Raw genomic sequence first — 26662 nt, 5'->3', positions numbered from 1 at the left:
ATTATATAATTTGAGCAACAAAGCCAAATATGCCCTTCAAACAACACAACCAGTGTTCAAATCAGTATACCATGGACTATAAAATACAGCCATCGATATATGAGCCTCTTCAACTCTCATTTGCGCATGTATTTGAGCTATTTGTTGATTTGCGCATGTATTTGAGCTATTTGTTGATTTGCGCATATGAGTTAATTGTTGATCATTGGTACTAATAAGTGTCAAAAAGACAAGCACGCAAATCATTGTTACAATGCAAAGGCGCCAGTACAATATGCAAAATATGGAGAGTATGCAGATGCAATCAGCACAGTATGTAGAGGCAAACAGCGGAGTGTGTGTGTATGTGTGTGTGTGTGTGTGTGTGTGTGTGCGTTTGTATGTGTGTGTGTGTGTGTGTGTATGTATGTGTGTGTGTGTGTGTGTGTGTGTGTGTGTGTGTGTGTGCGTTTGTATGTGTGTGTGTGTGTGTGTGCATGTATGTGTGTGTGTGTGTGTGTGTGTGTGTGTGTGTGTGTGTATGTATGTGTGTGTGTGTGTGTGTGTGTGTGTAATATGGCTCCACCTCCAGTGAGCATGCAGGAGCCGGTGTGTCTGATCAGTAATGAGGAGGACGGGGGCCTGAGTGTCCAGCAGGAGGCGCTAGAGGTCCTGCAGCAGATCCAGCAGCCGGTGGTGGTGGTGGCCATCGTGGGGCTCTACCGCACGGGCAAATCCTACCTGATGAACCGGCTCGCTGGGAAACACGCAGGTAAGACCTTATCAGGGCCAGCCACACCTGCCGCAGGTAAGACCTTATCAGGCCCAGACACACCTGCCTCACCTCAATTACACAAATCAGGACTGACCTCTGCAGACTGGGACCCTGTAAACTCAAACACATTAAAGAACTAACTCAAACTCACTTAACATAGCTTACTCCATGAAAATAGTTCATTGCTCTTTTCTATTCATTTTAATCTAACTCAAATTGTTTCTATAGTAACTCGGGTAACTAACTAGTTTCCTGTGCCACTTTATCTCAGGCTTTGCACTGGGCAACACTATTGAGTCCAAGACCAAAGGAATCTGGATGTGGTGTGTACCTCACCCCTCAAAACCAGGTGTGTATTCTCACACACACACATCCATGGACACACACACACATCCATGGACACACACTCAAACACATGATGTATGTACATTGTTATTTATGCTCGTCTGCGTAATGGTAAACATGTGTTGTTATTTATGCTCGTCTGCATAATGGTAAACATGCTTGTTGTTATTTATTCTCATCTGCGTGATGGTAAACATGTGTTGTTATTTATGCTCGTCTGCGTAATGGTAAACAAGCTTGTTATTATTTATCCTCGTCTGCGTGATGGTAAACATGTGTTGTTATTTATGCTCGTCTGCGTGATGGTAAACATGTGTTGTTATTTATGCTCGTCTGCGTGATGGTAAACATGTGTTGTTATTTATGCTTGTCTGCGTAATGGTAAACATGTGTTGTTATTTCTGTATTCCAACAGGCCAAACACTGGTGCTGTTGGACACAGAGGGATTGGGAGACGTCAAGAAGGTAACAATGACCTAATGACCCAATGACCTAATGACCCAATCTCAAATTCACCAATGATTTCATTTCACTCACTTTCTCCATCTATATCTGTGTCATGAGGCCATAGGCCACTTGCTGACGGAGGGGTGCATGCATTTCGTAGGGAGGAAACACTAACACTAACACCACAATAACAAGATGGGGGACAGGGTCTGCACCTGACTGCTCCTGTTACCTCTGTGTTAGGGAGGCCCAAAGCACAACACCAAGATGTTTGCTCTTGTTACCTCTGTTTTAGGGAGACCCAAAGCACGACACCAAGATGTTTGCTCTTGCCATTCTGCTGAGCAGCACTCTAGTCTACAACAGCCGAGGCACCATTGACAACCGAGCCATAGAGGAGCTGCAGTATCCTTCTGCCTCACCATATATACTATACTATACTATACTACTATACTATACTATACTAGAGGAGCTGCAGTATCCTTCTGTCTCACCATATATATGTAGGATTCTCTGGTTGTTGCGTTGTGTTTTAGTTCTAATGGTTGTATTGAAGATGGTCAATAAAGCTTGACGGCGGGATCAGGATCGGCGATTAGATGATGATTTATTGTAGATGGTACAATGAATAACAGAACACAGGCTAAGTCTCGAACAGTAAAACTGTGCAGAGTCTAACAGTTGTGCTTGTTGTTAGAAGCGGCGGCTGAGCCTTCCGACAGAAGATGCTCCTTGGTCGCTTCCTCGATCCGTCTCAGAGTCAAAACCTTAGACAAAGCCTGTTATACTAAAACATACAAACGAAAATCATGCCAACGTGGCAGGTGCCAACCAGTGTACAAAACCAGGCTCTGGCCGGATGGATACCAGCCCTGAATGGCCCATGTTATGTCTGATGTTCCTCGGATGTTCCCAAACATCGGCCTGTCTGACCTTCCTGCTGGTACACAGGCCTAAGGCACAGTTATGTTATGTACAATAGTATGGACCTCTCCCCGTTGTATACTACACACAGAAAAATAATAAAACCAAGCATTACTTCTCAGGCACTTTAAGGAAAAGAAAAGAAGTGCGGGCACCTTGAAAGAAAACTTAAAAACTGATTATGTTGCTGATTATTATCTCACATTCTAAGAGTCAAAAGAAAAGGGAAACAAAGTCTTTTGGAAGTTCAGGAAACCGGCAGGCAACAGTTCAGTTCAAAGGCAAAGTCTCTGTCCCAGATGTTGTCTGTGGCTCCCGGCAACCTCATAGGCACATGTGGAGTAAAAAGAAAGAGCAGTATCAGTCGAAGGATAGTCATGAAAACAACAGTATATATATAGTCATCTATTATAGGGGTGTAGCAACCTCCCAACCCTGGTCCCCCAGTGAGTCCCCGGTTAACCCGTTGCTGCGTGTTCAGCTCCCTTACGGGTGTCCCCAGAAACCCACCTCTAGAACCAGGACTACAGGATTACTCCCCCCTCTTGATCTAGCCATAATTGTAATCATTCTCAAAAATTGGCAATTGTAATTGTATCCTCAGATTAAACAGGCCAGGCGCTCAGAAATCCACTATTGACATTTGTGATGTCAGCCGAGCCTGAAGCAGTTACTGCTCACTCCTAAACCCCTCTACAGATATGTAACAGAATTTACGGAGTATATAAAGATCAAATCAACTGAGGAGGAAGTAGACGACACAGAGTTTGTGAGGTTCTTCCCAAACTTCATCTGGACTGTGAGGGACTTCACACTGGTGCAAAAGATTGATGGACAGGAGGTGATGGACGATGAATACCTAGATTACGATCTTCATCTGAGAAATGGTACATATGACTTAAGAACACTCAGACGATGAATACCTAGATTACGCCCTTCAGCTGAGAAATGGTATATATGACTTAAGAACACTGAGGTACCCAAAAACCTGTTTCAGAGTGTTTGTTTTGTTTTGTCTTTAGAATAATTCATTATAATTCCTTTGAAGGTTCTTCAAAAACTGTGATGACGTATAATCTTCCAAAGAATTATTTTCCAACTCGGAAGTGTTTCACATTCCCATTTCCGACTCATCCGGACAATATGTCTCAATTGGAGAGTTTGAATCCAAATGAACTTTCACCAACTTTTCTGGAGGTTGCAGAGCAATTCTACCTGTTTGTCATTGAACAGAGCCAAGGGAAACTGCTGAAAGATGGATACAAGGTCACCGGGAAAGGTGAGTCACAGGGATCATTACCTTGCTTTGGGGAACAAAGTGACTTTGAAAGGTGATCAATCCAACTCATCATTCCACATTTTTGTCTGGTCATTCTTACCAATATGTCATTAACGTAATCCCTGTCAACACCTTTTTTTTATTTTAGCTACCATTGAAAATAGACTAGAAATGTAGCCTAGAAATCTAGACGCGCCCTAGCTAGGGTTAGTCTAGCAACTCTCCATTGGCTTGCGAGCTGGAAAAATTAAACTTCGATAGGGCCAATCACATTGTGTATAGAGACATTAGGCGGGCTTAACATAATGATTGATGGCAGAGGTGCAACGGTTTGGCTTGAATTCCCTGCTACTTGAAAACAAAGAAGATGGATGTTGCTGTTGGCGAACAGCGTGACACGAGTTAAGCTTTTTTTTAAAGGAAAATTCCATTTTTTAGCACTTTAAGGCCCTTTTCTGGTTTGTTTTGGATGAACTAGAGTGGTGGACTTTTCTGACTCCTTTGAATCGCCTTTGACTTCTCAGGGTGGCTGGCAATAGGCATACTGTAGTAGGCTACTCAAACATGGTCTAAAACAACCCTTAACGTTCATTTTCAAAACTGTGCAACTCACCGAGTGGTTAGTGGTGTTCGTTGATTATTAAAAGCAAATATATCGGCGCAATGTAGGCTATGATTTCCAGCCGTCTTATTTGCTATTGTGGAACTATTCACAACCGCTCAATATTTGAACCTGAAGCATAGACGGTGGCGCAGCTATCAATGTGCAATGAGTCTTCCAACAGAAATCAATGGGATTATCCCGCCCCTCAGACTGAGCACTGCCAACAGTGAGTGCCCAGACCCTACATTCAAATGTGGGTCTGGCTCGTCAGGCTAACACACATATACACACACACACACACACACACACACATACACACTCACACACACACACACACACACACACACACACACACACATACGTGAAGGAAATGAGTATCAGCCACTAGCTGGTAAAATATGAAAGTGGTTGATCGAGTTCAGACACAAAGTAATAATTTAATATTGAGTGGCTGGTGAAATTGACCCAAAACGCTGTCAGTGGCTGGTAAATGTATACTAGCTCGTCAGGATACTAGAAATTAGAAATAGAATGTAGATTCTCGTCTTTTACATAAATAGCACCAGCGGCGTCTAGTCAATAGAGGGCGTTAGAGTTCCGCCCTCCTGGAGCACAATGTTTTACTGTTTTCATTTTAAAATACATGTTTCTGGAATAATTAATTACAGCTTCATTTAAGTATGGTGTGTTTAAAATATGGGGAAATATGTTCCTGACTATCCCATCCCCCCTCTGAGGCGCTAGAAATATTTTCATTCAGTGACACGGCTCAGCCAATCACATACATCTCTGAATGTTGCTCTAGAAATATTGCCATTCAGTGACACGGCTCAGCCAATTACATACATCTCTGAATGTTGCTCTAGAAATATTGCCATTCAGTGACACGGCTCAGACAATTACATCTCTGAATGTTGCTCTGCACCTGGCAACATAAATGGCAGCCAATCAGTATCCTACAGAGATGTAACGATACACTCAACTCACGATCGATTTGGAACAATTCATTCTGCTTGACTTATCTAGCCTTAGAGGAAGCCCCACGACCGCTCGGTCATCAGCACTCATTCTGCTTGACTTATCGGCTGCCTTTGACACGGTTAATCATCGCCTCCTCTCTATACTCGCTAACATGGGAATCTCCGGCTCTGCTCTGTCCTGGTTTGAATCCTACCTCACAGGATGCTTGTTTAATGTATCATGGCTTGGACAGCTGTCCGCACCTCACTATCTCACCACAGGGGTCCCTCAGGGCTCAGTGCTGGGCCCCCTTCTCTTTGCTATCTACACCACCTCCTTGGGACAGATTTTCTGTTCGCACAGCTTCTCATACCACTGCTATGCAGACGACACACAGCTCTATCTGTTCTTTCCACCTGATGACCCCTTGGTCTCGGCTCGGATCTCGGATTGCCTCTCAGACATAGCTACGTGGATGAAGGCACATCACCTCCAGCTAAACCTCTCAAAAACTGTACCGATGGTCCTCCCAGCTAAACCTACCGTACACCATGACATCAACATCGAAATTGACTCCCTGATTGTTACACCTACCAGGGCTGCAAGAAATTTAGGAGTCGTTCTCTATATATAATTTAATCATTTTGGCCAACGATCGGCCCAAAGGAAGGACAATCAGCGGCCCACTGGTCACATTTTCATATGTCGACTGATCCAATAACAGTTCACGTCAGACCCACCCCTCGCATTTTGGCCCAGAGTCAGGATTTTGTGAGCCATCAGAAGTTAATCGAAGTTGCCTACACGAAATTGCGGCGGATGCCGGTCGTGACAATAGTGCAAAAGTATAACACCAATGTAGAAGCTTCAAAAATACAATATTGCAAGTAGGCTAGCATATGTCAGCAACATGTTGAAGTTTGTTGAGTTTGAACGAGAATGTAAGCAAGCAATACGAGGGACAGTGAGCAGGTGGTGGAGCCTTGCGGCTACATGATAAGAACTCAGTGGTGGAGCAGGTAGGCTATGTGTGACATGCCATGCTGACGATGATGATTATGATGACTTATCAATTGCGATAATGTAATGATGTGGTTATGATAACGTAAGGCCGTGCTGTGTGCGTAACTTAAATGTTCTAAATGAATGATTTGCAACCCAGGACAGCAAAAGTGTCAAATCAATGTTAATTGTTGGTCAGATTGATCAGTTTCCGTCAGACGCCCAAAATTCAACATCGATGGCATGAGTGGTGGTTGGTCTCTCAAAATAGAGCATTGAAAGGGTTCTATCTTGGAAGGGTAAAGATGGACTAAAAGACTGTAGACTGACGGAAATGTAGGCTACAAAACATCGTCATATTCATGCACAAGCCATATACAGTAACCTATACGATAGGCTACTGGAAGACATTAAAGATAATTAGTTAATGTAGCTATAATGTTCCAAAATGTACCAGCAATGTAGTATAGCCTACGGGAATAAAATATTTCCAGCAACAGCCCTATTTATTTTGTGTTGTTTCAGTTGTCCTACAGTGATTAATGTCTACTACAATCTAGGTAATTTAGCTCTTTACACATAGGCAAATTCAGTAACTGTTTGGTGCTGCTGTCAGTTGAAATGATACTTTGAATTCAAGCAGAAACTCTTCTTTAATAATTGCTTGTATAGCCTAGGCTACTTGAATATGGAGATCATGTACTCCATGGCTACCTCTGATCAGACAGAGTGATAGCCAATGAGGCCTACATCACTTTCAGTGCTCCATGACAGTTGAAAATACATGCATATTTAAGGGTAATGCAAAGATTGTGTATTTAATTAGGTGTGCCCGACCGATTTGAGGGCCGCTTGGGCCAAATATGCCAGGGCCGATTTATGGTCCAAGTCCGCCCCTGTGTCACCCTCACTGTGTGTACACTGTGTGCTGAGTGTGTTTCACTAATTCACAGATTAGGATAAATGCAGAGACCAAATTTCCCTCACGGGATCAAAAGAGTATATATACTATACCTGTCTGGAGAACGCTGTGGTGGCCATATCACAGATGGAGAACAAGGAAGCGGTGGAGGACGGGGTTGGGGTGGAGGACGGGGTTGGGGTGTACCGGAGCGGCATGGAGCAGCTGAAGCAGTCCTTCCCTGTAGAGCTGACGCTCATCACCTCTGAACACCAGCGTCTCCACACAGAAGCCGTCCAGACGTTCATGAAGCGACGCTTTAAGGATGATCAGGAAGAGTACCTGGAATCTTTAGAGGTAGACGTTCACATAACACCTAATCATAACATTAGTACCATATGGAATCTTTAGAGGTAGACGTTCACATAACACCTAATCATAACATTAGTACCATATGAAATCTTTAGAGGTAGACGTTCACATAACACCTAATCATAACATTAGTACCATCATGTATGTTCATATGTGGAATCTTTAGAGTGCTGTAGATTGGGTTCCTCATATAAGGAATCCTTAGAGGTATTGTAGATTGGGTTCCTCATGGAATCTTTAGAGGTTCTGTAGATCATATATGGAATCTTTAGAGGTTCTGTAGATCAGGGATCCCCAACCTTTTATGTACCATGGACCAGTTTGATTCCTATTTTTTTTTTCACGGACCGGGGGGGGGGGGGGGGGGGGGGTTTGAAAATAACTAGCTCCAGTTATGTATGAACAGTGAAGGTAACGATCTCTTGTGAAAAACGTGAACTTGAAGAAGTGAAAAAGTGAAGTGAAAAAAACTATGAATATTGAACAACTTGAAGCTACATCTATAAGTGTGAACATGCTTAAAACGAAAGCAAATTGTCCTGAAAGCATCCGATATGTCGCCCTTGGATTGAAAGTCAAAACTTTGAATGCGTCCTATGAAGCGCCTGTGTGTTGCATTGGAGAAAGCCATGAGCGTCTCTCTCGCAAAATAAGTATAAGTATATATACTCTTTTGATCCCATGAGGGAAATTTGGTCTCTGCATTTATCCCAATCCGTGAATTAGTGAAACACACTCAGCACACGGTGAAGCACACACTAACTACCTGCAACAACAGCGGGAAAAACATGGGGACTAAACATGCATTACGAATATAATCAGTAGGAGCTGTGCTTGTTTCCCTTCAACAAGAAGCTTCCATGTCCAGTCGATTGCGCAATTTGGTCTTAGTTGCAGTCATTGCCGAAAACCCGGCCTTAGATATGTGGTGGGAAACGTTTTCAGCGCTTTTACGGCTATCTTGGGATATTCTGCTTTGGTTTTGATCCAAAAACCCGCCAGAGAGGTTTCCTTATACACACTCTTAAGACCACAGTCATTTGCAATTTCGATCAACTGCTCTTCCTCCTGCGTTGACAAGTTAGAACTATTCGGGATATTGACAAATGGGTTGCGGATCCACTCATTGGTTTGCCGTGGATCTTTGGAGGATGGGAAGTAACGCTCAAACTCATTTGAAAGCGCAGCAAGGTGATCGCGCACCAGCTGCGAGAGAAAGGGCCCTGCCTCAGTCTCTCCCAAAACCCCCACTACTGTTTGGAACATATCAAATACACCCCGGTCCACTCGTCGTCCCCACAAATCAAGCTTGGCTTTAAATGCAGCGACTTTATCTGCCAGTTTAAAGACAGTCGTCATTCTCCCCTGGAGTGACAGGTTGAGGTCATTAAGCAACCCGAATATGTCACACAGGTAAGCGAGTTTTGACACCCAATCCTCATCACTAAAATGTGCAGCTAACGGTGACTTTTTTTCTGTAAGAAATCTCTGCAGCGGCTCTCGCAACTCAAACACTCTGGCCAGTGACCTGCTAAAGATGCTTGTTTTTTGTTGCTCATTCTAGCAGTTTAGCTAACTTCGTGTGACACTACCGTTCGCCAAGAACTGATCAAGTGAAGTGAGCTGACCTGAGGCTGCGCAGCGCTGAAGGCAATTACTGTATGTAAAAGTGTTGAAGGCGGGACAGACAGACGTAAGAAAATAGACCTTGCAAAAACATGCGTGCAATCAAACAACTGCATATAGGCCTATGCCATGTAAAAACGTGACATTATTGCGAATTAAATTTAGTTTAGTTTGCATGCATTTTTTTTTTAAACTCATGTCGTAGGCTACGGCCCGGTTAGGAATGTCCTGCGGCCCGGTGGTTGGGGACCGCTGCTGTAGATCATATATGGGATCTTTAGAGGTGCAGTAGATTGGGTCATCATTATTATGTATTGCCATGCATTTCATTAAATGCTTGGTTTCGTTTTAAAACTATCTTTGTCTCCTGAATGAAGTACCACAAAGATTTTAAATTATATGCTTGTTCTTCATGCTAAGGAAATGTTAGCAGTTGATGAAATGCATATCTTCCGTTATTAACAAAACTGAACATTTCCAATTGTAACATTCCAGAAATCCATCGATCGACATTTTGAGCAATATTTACTCCACAATGAGGAGGCTTCAAAGAAGAAATGCCAGGATCTTCTGACGAGTCTGTCGGCTGATATGACTGATCGACTCCAGAATGGATTTTACGCTAAACCTGGAGGCTACAAACTCTTCTGCCAGGACATGGAGACTATTGTGGGGGAATACGACAGACAGACCCTGACATTAGTCAAGGTAGTATTCATGTGGCATTCAAAGACTAGCAAAAAATTTTTATCAACCACTTTCCTCATCATTGTGTGTGTGTGTGTGTGTGTGTGTGTGTGCTTGATTTCATAGGCTAAAGAAGTCCTGGAGCAGTTTTCAAAGAACAAGCATACTGAATCTGAAGCCATCAGACAGACTGATGCCAAACTGAGTGAGAAGGAAAAACAGATCTGTGGTAAGTATACATTGTGTGTGTGTGTGTGTGTTGTCCACATTGTAATGTGTCCTCTTGTTTATTCTAATCCCAGAGGAGAGAGAGAAAGCTCTTCTCTTGGAGCAGAAGGTGAAGGCTGACGAGGAGGAGAAGCAAAGATGAAGACAGACAGGGAGAGTTTTGAGGAGGAGATGAGACAGATAGCCGAGAATAAGGAGAAAGAGATGAGCCGCAGCCAAGAGGAGTTTGAGAGGGCGCTGGAGAGCAAGGTGCGGGAGCAGAGAGAGATGCTGGACACGGGTCATGCTGCGCAGGCCGAGATGCGAAGCTAGAGATGGAGGAGAGCAGGAGGAAGCACGAGGAGAGCCAGGCGCTGCAGACCAGACAGCACGACCTGATGTTGGAGAACTTAAGGAAGGAGCGCCAGACGCATGAGCAGAAACACGAGCAGGCTATGACTCAGATGAATCTGCAGCACGAGCAGGCTATGACTCAGATGAATCTGCAGCACGAGCAGGCTATGACTCAGATGAATCTGCAGCACGACCAGGCTATGACTCAGATGAATCTGCAGCACGAGCAGACTATGACTCAGATGAATCTGCAGCACGAGCAGGCCCTCACTGAGATGATAAACCAACATGAACAAGTCATGGCAACGATTCAGGCTGAGAAAGAAAGTCAGGAGACGATGCAGGCGATTCGGGAGAACAACCTGGCGATGGAGACTCATAAACTGATGCAGGAGTTAGAGGAGACCAAGAAGTCGGGCGCGGAAAACCAGGCGGTGCAGGTCCGAGCCATCGAGGAGAAGATGGAGAGGCTGAGGCTGGAGAAGCAGGAGATGCAGCAGCAGCACGAGCAGGCCATGGCCACGCTGAGACAGCAGCACGAGCAGGCCATGGCCTCGCTGAGACAGCAGTGTGAGCAGACCATGGCCACGCTGAGACAGCAGCAGAGGTGGGACCAAGTCACTGTTTGGCAAGTCACAAGTAAGTCCCAAGTCGTAGCAGTCAAGTCCAAGTCAAGTCCCAAGTAAAGACAGAGAAGGGCAAGTCGAGTCCAAGTCCAAGTCACCTCAAAGCCAAGTCGAGACCAAGTCCAAGTCCCAAACTTTTTCAAGTCCTGAACAAGTCATCAGGTACTCTTCACTTAATAATGCCATTATTAGACTATCGATCATAATTTTAACACATCAATCTAATCTACAGTATTTTTTTTATAAATACAGATTAAAATATGTTCAATGATTCTGTCTTGAAATCTTTAACGACATATGCATGCGCATACCTGTGTAATCTGTACGAAACGGATAGCTACAAGACACTCATAGCAGCAAATTGTTTTTTCAAATTGCTGTGTCCACTGTAAGGATGAGTACTAATGACTGATGGCATTTCACTATGTTAGGCCACAGATTTGCCTGCAAACAATTTATTAGGCTGTCTGCCAGTGGCGACTCATAAGGGAAGCCAAGGTCATGGTTAATGATTACAATAAATGGTGACGAGAAGAATCGTCACATAGGCTACATTAGTAAATTGCTGCAGTTAAATATTAAATAAATCACAAAATTACTGAGTAACCACAAAGGTAAAAGTAAAACACTTCTATATTATTTAAATGATAATAATGACACAGTAATTTTGTTTTAAAGTATTAATTTCTTAAATACTATACGTGATGCTGTTTAACTCATTTGTAAAAGGTGCACTGTCACTTTAAGCCCATTGTGTGCCACTGTCCACACGTTCTCCTAATGATGTTTTTTTACCAGCTCCATTCAAATATAGCTATGGCTAGTCCACAAACTCTAACATTGTTTATGCCACATGTATAGCACAATATTAACAACGATACGCATGATATTAAGTTGGCACAAACAGCTTTCATTCCTTTGGAAATAAAAGCATGTAATGACATGATGCTTACTAGACATTTTCTGTTTGCAATTAAAAGTGAATTATGAGCCTGGTATAGCCAGTAGCCACCTAGCTACGTGGAATGCGTTTCAATCGGCATAATATCATGTGCTTAAAGTCTGTGGTGGATAGGATCTACAATTAGGTGTTAACAATACTACTACGCTAGGTCGAAGTACTCCCAAGTGCTATTGCGCCACACATTGTAGTTCTCCGGTTTATTCGCTTGGAAAATCGCCACGTTTCATGTTGCGTGGCCGTAGCATTTCTATCAACTACTCATGCAACTGTATTTAAGTCGGTAAAACGTGGATGTTTTTGATTACTTCTACGCTTAGTTGCCGTCAAAGCCCGCTAGCATAGCAACATGCTAACACAGTCCAGCCGCGCACCAGAGCGTTTGAGTGCACGTACGGACACGGGAGAGGTATGACTCAACTCGTGAAAGTTAAGGTAAGAACATATATTACTACTGACATTGGGTGGCGTGTTCCTTTAATGTAAACGAATTATTGAAGACTTCAAGACTCACCAGTTCCATTACGCAAAAGCAAAGACAACTCTTCATATTCTTTTCCATTTGCAGCCTATGTCAAAGTGCCCTGGTTCTCACAGTTTATAACAGTAGTGAGTACCGGATAAATCCGCAATTTCCTCTAATCTCGTCTTTGTTTCCTTCATGATTTCCCTTCATAGGCCCACGTTTCTCTCCCTTTCGTGCGCGCCAGAGTTTCCGCTAGAAAAAAATGGTGCCGGTCAAAGTGACTGGCAGAGGTTTCGTTTTCCGGACATTTTGATGATATGCCGGTCAAATACATTATCGCTTCTTAATTAGTCAAATTAAGGGAAAACTGGAGACAGGCTATAATCAAGCTGTATAGAATGCAACATGTTCATTAGCCTAACATAAACCTACCGAACAAGATCTAGCCAGTATCTTTTCATGGACAGCAAGAGTCCGCTTCGTTCGTTGTTTTAAAAAGGCTACGTTGTTTGTTGCTGCTACGTTATCTCCAGTGGTGACTGTTTACAGTAACTTACACAGATGCGCACATACAAGAATGAGCGCTCACACCACTACCCCCTAATGCTATGCCTCTATTTGATAACAATAAATTAGGAAATGTTTCCTATTCTGGGAAATGTTTAGTTTATTTTTCTTTCGGCCGCGGTTCAATGATACCGTTTAATTGTGCCAGAAATTATTCGCGGACCAGTAGCCTAATCTCCTCGTCGAGGAGGCCCTAGATCAGCCATCACCAAATGGCGGACCGCGGTCCGAGTCCGGACCGTGACGTGATCCTATCCGGACCCAGACCATAATAGCCTAATTTAGATTTTCACGTAAGATTTCAAAGCTGCGCTAAATGTTTCGTTGGTTAGGATAACAGCATTTACTCCAGGAGCTTCAGGAACCATCATTTCGCTTGCTGCTACTCACCAAGTAAAATCTGTGAATTCTGATAAAGTCGAGTCAGTGAGTAAAGTAGCCTACTATGGAGAAGAGACTGATAGCCTGAAACGAGCGAGGAGAGGAGACGGGACGAGAAACAATTAGATGGATATCTAAGTTAACGATAAGTACGTTATTTTCAAATCATCGATTGCTCAAAGAGGGGAAAGCTAGACAGCGAGAACAGAGCTTTATTAAACGATACGGGGGCAATACCACGCAAAACTGTCACGTCCGTAACGCCAACTAAATGGATGTGACAGTTTTGCGCGGAATTGCCCTGGACTTCTTCTATATATTCTAGACAGGCGATTTTAAGCGCCAATTTGAACCACCTCTACTAGACAAAGCATATATTTTCAGCAAGCATAGGGTAGGCTAGGCTAGGCCCATTCAACAGTGAACTGACTGAGACCACAGAATATTTTACGATTTAAGAAGGCAATATGATTGATTGATCCACCACAATCTAGTTAAGCCTACATGCATTCTGCCCAACAACGTGATATTCCTGGGTTTCCAGGATTTCGGGTCAACATAAAAAAAACTAAAACAATTCAATTAAACTTGCTGATTAATGGGTTCAAGAAACCAGCTGTTGAATATCCATCCTTGTCTCAGCTCAAATTTTATTTTAAGTGCACGTTAAGATCTTAAAAATAGCCAAGGCTACTCAGTTTTTCTCCCCAACTCTTACTCTTGCCTTATTTCTCCTCATTTCGAATGTTGCCTTTTAGGCTACTTATTTTATTTCACATTAAACATTAGGCCTAGGCCTACAATTTTCTATTTCTTGAATTTCCCCTTGGGGATCAATAAAGTATCTATCTACAACTAGGCTCCATCCATCCATCCTAATATTATACATACATACATATACATAGCCTAAACACACGTTAAACATTATGATGCTCCGGACCTTTGCTTAAGGAAATTTTCTGTAACTGGACCTCGCTGAAGATTAATTGAATACCCCTGCCCTAGATCATAGACAGAGAACGCATAGGCCTACTATATGCTTTGGGTGAAGAACACTTTGCATGTCCAGTGACAGTGTACACGGAGAATGACACTGTCTTGGAGCGGCCGCATCCCCCGCAACTCCACTTCCAATGTCACTGATTCCGACAGATCCGCCCGACACTTCTGCTTTTTATCTGGTGGTGTTGGAGTTGACCGGACATCTGAGGCTTTAGACGTTACCAATTTATCATCATCCATCGCGTCTGGCCTCTGAAAAAACTTTTAAGGCTAGTCTGCCTGGGCCTGGCCATGTTTGAACCGCCTCACTGTTCGTTGTTTAACATGGACGTTTTAAGCGTGCGCTTCCTATTTGAAATGCAGCATAGGCTATGCGTGTTGTTTAATAGCTTACTTTTCAAACGGTAGAGCCTGTTCATTTAAAAACATAGCCAGAGGGCGCATAATATAGGCTTACGTATTATGGCTTATTCTCAAATTCAGATTGCGTTAAGGGACGGGATTATTAGCCAATTTCAATCGGACAATTTGACCGGAGAGATTTAATTTTTTCTGACATTTCATTTTTTTTCCGGCCAATGTCCGGTAATTACCGGACAACGGAAACCCTGGTGCGCGCTGAGACGCGTTGTCAATTAAATGGAGTAGGCCGCTAGCATACGTTCAAGTTGGATCATCCTTATGTAACATGCTGTTTGTTATGATGAATAATAAGTTCTTTAAGGAATTTTGTGGCCACTGAAGGGCATCGGTAAGAATGCACTCTTGAAGATGTTCAAGGGGGGTCTTGGGTATTTATTAAATAATAAATCAGTAATTACATTATAATTGTATCTATTGGTGTGGGTGTGTGTGTGTGTGGTTTCTGAAAGGGAAACAGAAATGACAAAGGAGAATAATTACTCCTAAATACAGTGCTATAAGAAATTAGCATCCATAGCCTAGCCAACATACAAATATGAAATAGCCTGGCCTACAATAAGCTAACACAAAATGCTCCATTAATAGTTATGAAGATAGCTTGTCAAAACAGTACTGTTTCCCCTCATAATATACCAAATGACGATTACAAACATCCATTTTACAGATATCTCAACACCATAAGCATGATTATACAAGATAAGAAGACGGCAGATAAATATAAAGCACTGTAACCTCACGGGTAAAGTCGCGCAAAATAATTTGCGGTAAAGGTTTACCTCCACGATTGAAATCAAGCAAAGTTAAGACATAAATCCTGCCTAAATGTACACCATGAAACATATAAACAACAATAAGGAATCGTACTTACAGTTCTGGACGCACACAAAACACAAGATGCATGAAATAACTACAAACTAAGCATGTGGATTAAACAGTGAAACATGGCGACCTCTCCCCAAACTTTCTGGAATATTACTGTACACGCTTCATTCACATGCGTGCACGGGAGGAGGCGCTCTCTGATTGGCTGATTCTATTATTACTAAATGTCAATCTGGCACTCATGTCAGACCCTTTGTCACAGCCGCCCCCAAATTTGTCCCATCAAATTTGTCACTTGCTGAGGGGCTGATAAGTGTCAGGAAGGTCAGGAAGAGCGACGAGGCGTGCCACGGGCCTGGTGTAGGTCTTCTCCTTCACCTTGATGACAGCGGTGCGGACTCGTCCGTCGGTCCCTGGGATGACGCTGGTGACCCGACCAACAGGCCAGAGGGCCCTTGGCAGTTGCGGGTCCACCACCATGCCCCATGAGGAGCAGATTGGGTGTCACGGGGTCCACATCAGCTACATCTGTGGAGACGTAGCCTAGAGGTTTCGAGTTTAACACCCCCTCCACTTCTATCAGCACTGTCCTCAGGACCTCTTCAGGGACAGGCTGAGTCTGAATAGTGGTGTACAGTGCGGCCTTGACAGATTTCACTTCCCGCTCCCACACGCCCCCGAAATGTGGAGCACTTGGAGGGTTGAACTGGAATTGGATCTGGTACTTTACGAGGTGATCTTGGAGGGTGGGATGCATGGCTTTGAAGGCTTCTTGCAGCTCTCTAGAACCACCACGGAAGTTAGTTCCTTGATCCGATAGGAGCTCTGCAGGTTTGCCTCTTCGTGCAATGAACCTGCGGAGGGCCATTAGGAAGGAGTCTGTGTCGAGGCTGGACAGAATGTCCAGGTGCACTGCCCGGGTTGTGAGGCATTTAAACAGGATGCCCCACCGCTTTTCATGACGACGACCCACTTTCACTGTAAATGGGCCAAAGCAGTCCATTCCCGTTGAGAAGAATGGGGGCTTCATCAGCCGTAGCCTTGCTGGTGGGAGATCTGCCATTTTGGGCATGGAAGGCATAGCTCTCCACATCTGGCAATCTGTGCAGGCATGCTGATGGCGCTTGACAGCTTCACGGCCTTGCAAGATCCAGTACTTGCGACGCAGCTCTGCAAACAGGCGCTCTGACCCTGGGTGGCGTAGACACTCGTCGACATCCTGGATGATGAGCCGGGTGACTTTGTGCTGAGGGTCCAGGACCACTGGGTGGATGGTATCCAGGTCCAGTTGGTCGCTGCGACGAAGCCTCCCTCCAACACGGATAAGACACACAGTGTCATCGTACTCTGGGGCTAGAGCACGTAGCCGGCTGGTCGTTGACACTGGCTTGCCGGCACGTAGCAGGTCAAACTCCTCCGGGAAGCTCTCCTGCTGGGCTTGTCTCAGAACTTCTCGCTCCGCATCCCTGTAGTCCTCGGCCGAGACACTGGCCTGGTCGGTGGCCGCCCCGTGGCGGGATCGCACAACAGCTTCGACCATGTCTTTGAGGGAGGAGAACTGGTGAGCAGTAGGAGACGATGAGCTCTGAGTAGTCGTGTTGAGGCAGCAGACTGTAGGTTTACGCAGCTCAGCAGTGTCCTCCAGCTCCACTGTGGCAGGTGTCATAGGCCAGAACTCTGGTGATTGCTGCAGGAACCCTGGGCCTTTGTTCCACCTACTGTCGTGGCTCAACTCTAGCAGTGTCTTGCCTCGTGTGATGTCGTCAGCTGGGTTATTAGCCGAATCCACGTACCTCCACGCATGGACATCAGTCAGGTCCTGGATCTCGGCGACTCGTGTCCCGACAAATACTTTATAGCGGCAGGAGTCAGAACGGAGCCAGGTAAGGACTGTGGTGGAATCGGTCCACAGCATGACTTCACTGATGGGCAAGGTGAGCTCTCGCTGCAGAAGGGAAGCCAGCTGGGCTCCTGTCAGTGCAGCGCACAACTCGAGCCTGGGCATTGACAGCTGCTTCTTTGGGGCCACTCGCGATCTTGCAGATAAGAAGGACACCTCTACCCGGCTGTCGGGACTCTTAGTTCTGAGGTAGGCTACAGAACCGTAAGCCTTTTCGGACGCATCTGCAAAGACGTGCAGGTCTCTCTTGCAGCTTGAGATGTCCAGCTCATGGCTCACGTAGCACCGGGGTAGGGAGATCTCTGAGAGATGCTGCAGCTCCTCTTCCCATTCCAGCCAGGGTTGCAGCACATCCTCAGGAAGTGAGGGATCATCCCACTCTCTCCGCTTGTCCCACAAGTGCTGCACTAGGACTTTGGCTCGGGTCGTGAAAGGGACAATGAATCCCAAGGGATCGTACAAGCGGGCCAGGACTCTGTAAATGTTCCTCATGGTGGGTATAGGATGGTCTGGCATCCGGTACTTGTACCTCAAGGTGTCCGAGTTGCAGAGCCAACGGAGCCCTAGAGCTAGCTCCTGTGGGTCAGCACTGGACTCGTTGAGCCATAGCTCGCTGCTCTCTGACCTGGCTTCCTTTTGCAAATGGCTGATTGAGTCAGGAATGTTGCTGGCCCATTGACGCAGCTCGAATCCTCCAGATGCCAGGAGTAAGGTGATCTTGTCCACGAACCGTCGAGCTTCGTCCACAGAGACTCTGGAGGCAGTTATCGACATAGAACGACCTCTCTATGGCCACCTGTACATCCTCATCTTGCTGGCTGTGGTCAACAACGTGTTTCTGTAGCGCGAAGGTAGCACAGCAGGGGCTACATGTTGTGCCGAATGGCAAGACCTGCCAGACGTAGGTGTTTGGTGGTTTCTCTGTCTCCATGTTGCGCCACAGAAAGCGAAGCAAGGGCCTGTCTTCGGGGAGTAGCCTCACCTGATGGAACATGCCCTTGATATCGCTGCTTATTGCAACGGCATGGTCTCTGAAGCGCAGTAGGACACCGATGAGGCTGGAACTCAGAGTAGGGCCTGGCAGCAACAGCTCGTTCAGGTTGTCTCCTTTGTACACGAATGAGCAGTTAAAGACAATCCTGTTCTTGCCATTGTGGGACACCATGTGGTGTGGGATGTACCAGGATTCTGCTGCACTCTTGAGCTCCTTCTGGCACCTTGACTGCATAGCCGGCCTTCTCCAGCTTGTTGATCTCTGTACAGTATGCTACTGTGCGCTCTGGATCTTTGGAGAGGAGTCTCTCTGTGCTGAGGTTAGCCAACACAGCCTCTTTGGGTGCATTCAGCTGTGGCATATTCTTCACCCGTAGGAGTGGAGTAGCGTATCGCTGGATACCATCTACGTCGATGCGTGTGGTCTTCTCTTCCAACAGGTGGATAGCATCCTGATCCTGCCTGGAACGAGTGACCAGCTTCTCACTCCTATGGGGGAGAACATCCAGCTGCCACAATCTCTCCACACTCTGCAGGAGCTCCGCAGTCGGGGAGAAGGTTGACAGGTGCATGCAACTCTGTTCAGTGGTCTGTGGCTTCCTCTGCACAACTGGCCCTTGTAGTGTCCAGCCTAACCTCGTCTTCACCGCTGCTGGAGTCCCGGGGGGTCCCAGGCGCACTGGTTCCACTGGTGTGACGAGGTGAGGGTGGTCAGACCCAATCAAGAGCAGAGGGCGCACGCCATCTAGAGCCTTGAGCGGGATCCCTCTCAGGTGTTTGTGCTTCCTTTGAAGCGCCTTCACTGGGTATGAGTGTTCGGCCAGACTCAACTGCTCGGCTGTAAAAGCCCGCAGTATCTTGGAGGACTTCTTCGGCTGGTCCACTGGCGAGATGGAGAACGACACAGTAGTGCCATGTAGGACTCTGAGATCTTGACGGACTGTCCGCAGGGCCAGGTCCTCGGGCAGGTCTTTGAGCTTGTGGCTGTGGGCAGCTGCTGGGAGTAGAATGGTCCTCTCCGAACCATCATCTAGGATGGCATACGTCTCTAGGGCATGAGGGCCATTCCGCAGCAACACTCTGCTCACTTTCAGGAGTACCTGATTGCAGCCTGACCGCCTGTCCAAGTACAAGACGTGGTTGACGGTGGGTGTGCTCACAAAGCAGGCTAGGTTCTCTGTGGCAGGCTTCGCATTCCCATCATGCGGGGCAGACTTGGCGTTCACGTCATGCAGTGCCTGCAGGTGTTTGCCTTTGCACTTGTGACACAGCATCTTCAGACGACACTGGGCGGCCTGGTGCAGTCTGCCGCAACACCAGCATCTTTTGTTCGTCTTGATCCACGGCGTCTTCTGCTCCACCGTGAGCAACTTGAAGTTAGCACAATGGTCAAGGAAGTGCTGGTTGTTGTTGCAGTAGGGGCAATAGGCGGTTTTCTCGGCCTGCTTGGCATTGGAGGTTGGCGTGGCTGCTGCTGGGGCATTCTCAGGCTGATCCGTGGTGTGCAAGATGCTAGTGACTTTGGCACCCTTGCTGTCTTGGCGACGGTCAGTCCTGGACTTTGCCTTGCCCTTCTCCTCATGCTCCCGAGGCTCACACATTGACTGCTGCATCTTCAACTCGTAATTGAGCCAGTCAGAGAAGTGCAGGAGGGTTGGTATTGTAATGCGCTGCGGGTACAGGAACCTCTTGAACTCCGCCCTCATGTCGTGAGGCAACTTAGACAGAAGCCTGAATACGTGTGAGCCACAGCAGAGTTCGGTCTGTCCGCTCGTCCCAAGCTGATTCAACAGGCCCACCAGTGATCTTACTTGAAGTGCGAACCTCTTGAAGCCTTTGGTGTCGCCATGTGCAACGCTCTGGGCATCCATCAGGTCCGCGATGTGCCTGAGAGCCAGCTGGTGTGGCTGTCCGTAGTGCTCTGTTAGGCTGTCCATGGTATCCGTGTAAGGCTGAGGGGAGTTGGTGTATGAATCGGCGATGAGCAGAGCGTCTTCATGCTTTAAGTGATCGACCAGTATCTGGAACTTAAAACGCTCCGTTGCGTCCTTTGGCTGGATGTGGGGCAGACCACTGAAGAGAAGGAGGAGGAGCAGATGGCCATTGAGGCGGTAAGTGCGGCAGTGCAGCGCTGGCGTCGAGGCGCCGGTGCAGGTCCAACATCTGTTGCTGCATTCGCTGGTTATCCTCCACTATTCTATGCAGGAAAGTCATGACGTCAGGAACAGCTTCAATGATGGGCTGACTTTGTGGCGCCGCAGGTGTGCTCTGGTAAAGGGGGGCAGCTGGTTCAGGTAAGTAGACAGAGTGCTGTATTCTTGATGCCTGTGCTGCGCCACACTCTTCATCCAGAGCTGGAGGTGTGAGAGGCGTCATCCTGGCGAATCTCTCTGAAGCTCCCTCCATGCTATGATAGCGCTGTTGCCCTGGTAAGTAAGCTGCATCATGAGGGGGGTAGTTGGACCGCTGTAGGGCTGGAAGGGAGACAGCATAATCCTCCATCCAGGCTGGCTGCCTTACTGTATGGCGGGGACGCACATCTGCAGGCGGCGGGCTCCTTCTCTGGACTGGAAACATCTTCAATAATCCTCGGTGACCACACTATCCTCACTGGAGCCTCCAATTTGTTATGATGAATAATAAGTTCTTAGGAATTTTGTGGCCACTGAAGGGCATCGGTAAGAATGCACTCTTGAAGATGTTCAAGGGGGGTCTTGGGTATTTATTAAATAATAAATCAGTAATTACATTATAATTGTATCTATTGGTGTGGGTGTGTGTGTGTGTGGTTTCTGAAAGGGAAACAGAAATGACAAAGGAGAATAATTACTCCTAAATACAGTGCTATAAGAAATTAGCATCCATAGCCTAGCCACCATACAAATATGAAATAGCCTGGCCTACAATAAGCTAACACAAAATGCTCCATTAATGATGTTTTCTAAACAAAGTTCGGGAGGAGCCTTCGGGTTGATTGACAGCAATTAACTCACCCACTGCCGCTGCAGGGTAGGCCTATTTAAGCCGACCTCCTTTTCCATACGTCACACGCTCAGACGTTCGAGAAATCAACCAGTGTGCGTATCGTTGCTAAGGACAAGAAATGGAACTGGAAATCCACGCCTCTTCCAGCGATCTGGAGGACAACTTCGTCCCACCAACACCCGACACCCAGGGCCCTCCGCCGGGCGAAAATAATCCCTCTCGTTCCCCTCGCCGCCAGCGTAGGGAACCCAGGACACAGGGTCGCAGAAGGTGCTCTTCTCCTGCCCCCGTGCGGGGCAGTACTTCCCGCTCAGCAGCCTCAACTCGCGGCAGCACCAGGTCCCAGCGCCAGCAAGGCGACGACCCTACCCACTGGACAGTGGCTCGCATCCGCAGCACTCTCCATTCCCGCGGCATCGCGTTCCGTAGGTCGGACAGGAAGTTCCATCTCCTCCGCCTTCTAACACAGTCGGATAGCCCGGTCTTTTCGCCCTCCCGCTCCCTTACCTTGTTTTCCTCCCCGGACCCGGAAGCAGGCTGCTCTTTCTGGCATCCCGGCGCGGTTCCTTCCGCCGGCCATTCAGCCGGACAAAGCACACACCAACAGCCACCTCGCGAACCGGGCACGCCGACAGAACCTTCCGGCACCACACGCTTCAGAGCGGATCATTCCGCTGCTTCAGCCACAGCCACGTCAGCGGCTCAGGCCCATTCCCGCCGACTTTCTTCCCGCCACATCTCCACCGCATTTCCGGGTCCAACCCCACTTCTCCAGACGGCCCCGGTAGCGACAGCGTCGCTACTCCCCCCACCCCTTCTTTCCCTCCCCCATCCACCTCCCCCAGCCAGGACTCGGTCCAGGGCTGCCCCACCTCCAGTCGCTCCGACGGCTGCTCCCTCCCTCCCCCTTTTTCCCCCTCCCCTTTCCATTCCGGGAGCCACGTCTGCACTGCACGCTTCAAATCACCAGGCGTCAGCTAGACGATTCCCCTCGCTAGCTCCCCTCATCTCTAACGAGTTAGCGAGCACCTGGTCTCAGCCGGCACCGATAGCGACAGCGTCGCTATTCCCCCCTAACCCTCTCTCCTTCCCCGTCCCACCTCCCGCGACCCTGTCCCAGGTTGCTCCCCTTCCGGTCGCGTCAGCGACTGCTCCCTCCCTCCCCCCTTTTCTCCCTTCCCATTTCTTCCCCGGCTCCGCGCTAGACCAGCCCGCAGCAGCGGGTCATCATCATCAGCATTCAGCGAGTGCTTCGGACCACGACGTCCCGTTCCGGCTGCAAAATTATTCCTTAGCCACAGCACAGGCCCTGCCACCGCCTCCTCACGCTGCAGCATTCGAACCACCACCCGTCACAGCGTCCACCAGGAACCTCATCTTGTCAGGTGCAGACGTAGACCTTTCTACAATTCTTCCCTCCATTCCCATTCCCTCTCATAACCGGGATCTAGTTTGCGGCGAACTGGTGTTTTCTTTAAAACATTCTGGCCCAGCATCAAAAACCCTGTCATTTCCCGAGTTCACCGTAGCCTTCACTAATTACACGGAAGTCATCTGTTTCGCTTTTCCCAGCCGACGCAAAGAGCTGAACGACTACCTGGCCATCATCGCCGGCCTAGCCGTATCCTACGGGGGAGCCCATTTCTACACCTATCACCGACTGTTTTCAGCTAAATGCGCTGCCAGAGTCGGCCTCTGGAATCAAAACCCCTACTGGGGCGCGCTCGATATGGAGCTACATAACCGCGTCTTTCTAGGACTCAAGCCAGCTTGTCCCCTATGCAATAGCCCCAGCCACGGCGCGGCCGAGTGTCCACTCGTCAACCCCGACCATCAACTCCCCAGCACCAGCTCCACAGCCCCCAAATCCTCATCCTATGTTCCCCGCATCCCCGATGCTACGGCAAGAGAAGCCAGGGAAGAGGACGAGCGTTTCTGGAAAGGTCGCGAAATCTGCCGAAAATTTAACTTCGCCCAGTGTCGCCAATCCTCCTGCCGTTACCTCCATGTCTGCAGCTACTGCGCAGGCGCCCATGCCAAGACAGTCTGTTCCGCACTAAAGAACATAAATAAAAAGTTTAAAAAGTACCTCTCTACTCCAATCATTGTTCCGGCTCTCCATTCAGAACTTCAGGCCAATCCTAATAGGGGATTTTGCGACTATTTGACTTCGGGGTTGACGCACGGGTTCCATCCAGGTGTTTTAGCAAGACCTACAGAGTCTTTCGTCTGTAAAAACCTACAATCTGCCGTTAAAGATCCGGAGGTAGTCACCTCACTCCTAAGCAAAGAGGTTGAATCTGGCTTTATGATCGGTCCGTTCACCAAGCCTCCATTCCCAGTCTACAGGATCAACCCCATAGGCGTAGCTACGCGCAAATACTCAGGAAAAAAGAGACTTATCATCGATCTCTCAGCTCCGCACAATAGTACCACTCCCAGCATTAACAGTCTGATTCCACTAGAAGAGTTCTCGCTGCACTACCACTCCGTCGACAACGCTATCGCGCTGATCAAAAAGGCAGGCAGACGTTGCTGGCTAGCTAAAGCGGACATCACCTCAGCCTTCAAAGTCATGCCCATTGATCTAGAATTCTGGCACCTCTTCGGAGTCAAATGGCATAGGAGATACTATTTTGCAGTTCGCCTCACCTTCGGCTGCCGCAGCAGTCCCAAAATTTTCGATACGCTATCAGAAGCCCTGTGCTGGATCCTCCTAAATAACTACAATCTCCCATTCATCGTTCACCTTCTGGACGACTTTTTCGTAGTTATCCCCCATTCCTACCCACCGGCCCTAGGCATTTCTACGCTAGTCGACGTATTCAACAAACTGGGAGTCCCACTCTCAGAAGAGAAGACGTGCGGTCCCTTATCCAGACTCGAATTCCTCGGCATCATTTTAGATACCGAGGAATTCTCTTCATCTCTCCCTAAAGAGAAAAAAGACAGAATCTCTTTACTGCTGAACGAGTTTATAACCTCACCATCCCACACCAAACAAGAAGTTCTCTCGCTTCTAGGCCACCTCAATTTCGCCATGCGAATCATTCCCCAGGGCCGCCCTTTCATCTCGCATCTCCTAAACAGCGCTTCAGCAACCCCTTCTCTCGAAGACGTAGTATCCCTAGATGCCCAGTGCCTGGCCGATCTCAAACTCTGGAGGATGTTTTTAGAGGAATGGAATGGTCTGTGCATGTTCTACGACGACTGCCAATCATCTCCAGAAGACCTCCAGCTGTACACAGACGCAGCCCCCTCAATAGGCTTCGGAGGCTTTTTTAAAGGGCGCTGGTTTGCATCCCCTTGGCCACTAGAGTTCAGAGAGCTAATAACGGAAAACGAATCGTCAGCCGTGTTCGAACTCTACCCCGTAGTCATTGCAGCCCTACTCTGGGGGAAGGAGTGGACCTCCAAGAGCGTGCTAATCCACAGCGACAACGAAGCCGTAGTGCACGTTATAAATAACTCGCGCTCAAAATCGCCTGCGCTCTCCCCTCTCATTAGGCGTCTAATCTGGATAGCAGCCAGCTACCAGTTCATTATAAGAGCCGCACACGTCCCCGGTTGCCACAACGAAATTGCTGACTCTCTCTCTCGTCTTAATTTCCAGAGATTCAGAAGCTTGGCTCCAGAGGCGGACCCACACCCTACTCCACTCCCCAGCTTTTCGGAGACCATCTTCCTATAAACCACCCCCTCAGCTATCTTCAGCCCATCACGGCCGACCTAGCCCTCCAAGCCCTCGCACCCAGGACCTTGCAGTCCTATTGGACTGCCTGGTCGTGCTTCAAACAGTTCCATGCAAAGCACTCACTACCATTTCCCAGTTTCGACGCAGTCACCATATCTTCATTTATCACCTACGCCCACACTGCACTCGGGATCAAAGCCTCTTCCATTAGAGTCTACCTAGCTGGCATTCATTTCGTCTACAAACTCCTCCACGGCTCCGAATGCCCTTCCTTCTCCGACACCAGGATAGGCTTGTTAATCAAAGGTATCCGTAGGCAACAGCCAGTCGCCCAAGACCCCCGCCTTCCCATTACCCAAAGCATTCTCGCCACCTGCCTCGCTACCCTTCGCAAAAGGTTCATATCAACACATTCAGATTTCACCATCTCAGTTATGTTTATACTGGCCTTCTTTGGGCTGCTGAGATGTAGCGAGTTTACATGCCCCTCGTCTCTCTTCATTTCCGATGTCCACCCGTGCATCGCAGACCTAGAGCAGCTAGACCAAGACACCATTCGGTTTACCATCAAACAGAGTAAAACCGATCAGTTCCGAAAAGGACACTCCATATTCATATTTAACTCCGCCTCAGATCTTCAGCCTTTCCAATACCTATCTCACTACATCTCATATCGGTCAGCTCAAGCTCCGTCTACTAGCCCGCTCTTCGTGTCAGACGAAGGGCTACCCATCACTCGCCACAGATTCCGGACACTCTTAAAAAACATTCTCGTCAAATCTGGTTTTCCCGCGGATCGCTACTCCGCACACTCCTTCAGGATAGGAGCTGCCACAACAGCTGCGCTCAACGGCTTATCGGAGCAACAAATTAAAATACTGGGCCGTTGGTCCTCGGATGCCTACCAGTCTTACATCCGCTCCAATCTAGCGGATTTACGACTCGCTCAGCAAGCACTCATGTAGTTGGTAGCGGCTTCTCTGTGATCTTTGGGGTGCAAGCGGTCATCGCTCTATCGCGATGTCCGCTCCAGGCACTCCAGGACCACGGACAGCTACCTTGCCAAACACGCACTACTCCCATACATTCTAGTCTAGCTGAGCAATCATATCGAAGGGCGAACTAGTGAAATGATGTTTTCTAAACAAAGTTCGGGAGGAGCCTTCGGGTTGATTGACAGCAATTAACTCACCCACTGCCGCTGCAGGGTAGGCCTATTTAAGCCGACCTCCTTTTCCATACGTCACACGCTCAGACGTTCGAGAAATCATCCCCCCTCCTCCCACTACTCCTCCATTTCACAAATCGCCCCGTTACTCATCCTCCTTACACAGGGGGTGCAAGCGGTCATCGCTCTATCGCGATGTCCGCTCCAGGCAC

At 47.6% G+C, this 26662-nt stretch overlaps 1 protein-coding gene and 1 pseudogene across 1 annotated transcript; both read left to right on the top strand.

Moving 5' to 3' along the window:
- Positions 1 to 555: 555 nt before the first annotated feature.
- Positions 556 to 10441, top strand: LOC143124004 (guanylate-binding protein 4-like; annotated as a pseudogene).
- An 11265-nt stretch (positions 10442 to 21706) lies between these two features.
- On the top strand, positions 21707 to 25564 carry LOC143124003 (uncharacterized). The gene has a single exon (XM_076285259.1). It carries the CDS (start codon positions 21707 to 21709, stop codon positions 25277 to 25279), a length of 3573 nt encoding a protein of 1190 aa, XP_076141374.1. The 3' UTR covers positions 25280 to 25564.
- Positions 25565 to 26662: the final 1098 nt, after the last annotated feature.

The sequence above is a fragment of the Alosa pseudoharengus genome, unplaced genomic scaffold, assembly GCF_046254945.1.
Source record: "Alosa pseudoharengus isolate Yale_2024_CS ecotype anadromous, Long Island Sound unplaced genomic scaffold, YU_APseudo_1.1 YU_APseudo_1.1_scf_15, whole genome shotgun sequence".
Classification (NCBI taxonomy): Eukaryota; Metazoa; Chordata; class Actinopteri; order Clupeiformes; family Clupeidae; genus Alosa; species Alosa pseudoharengus.
The sequence above is the reverse complement of the archived record's forward strand: the minus strand, read 5'-3'. Positions and strand labels throughout refer to the sequence as shown.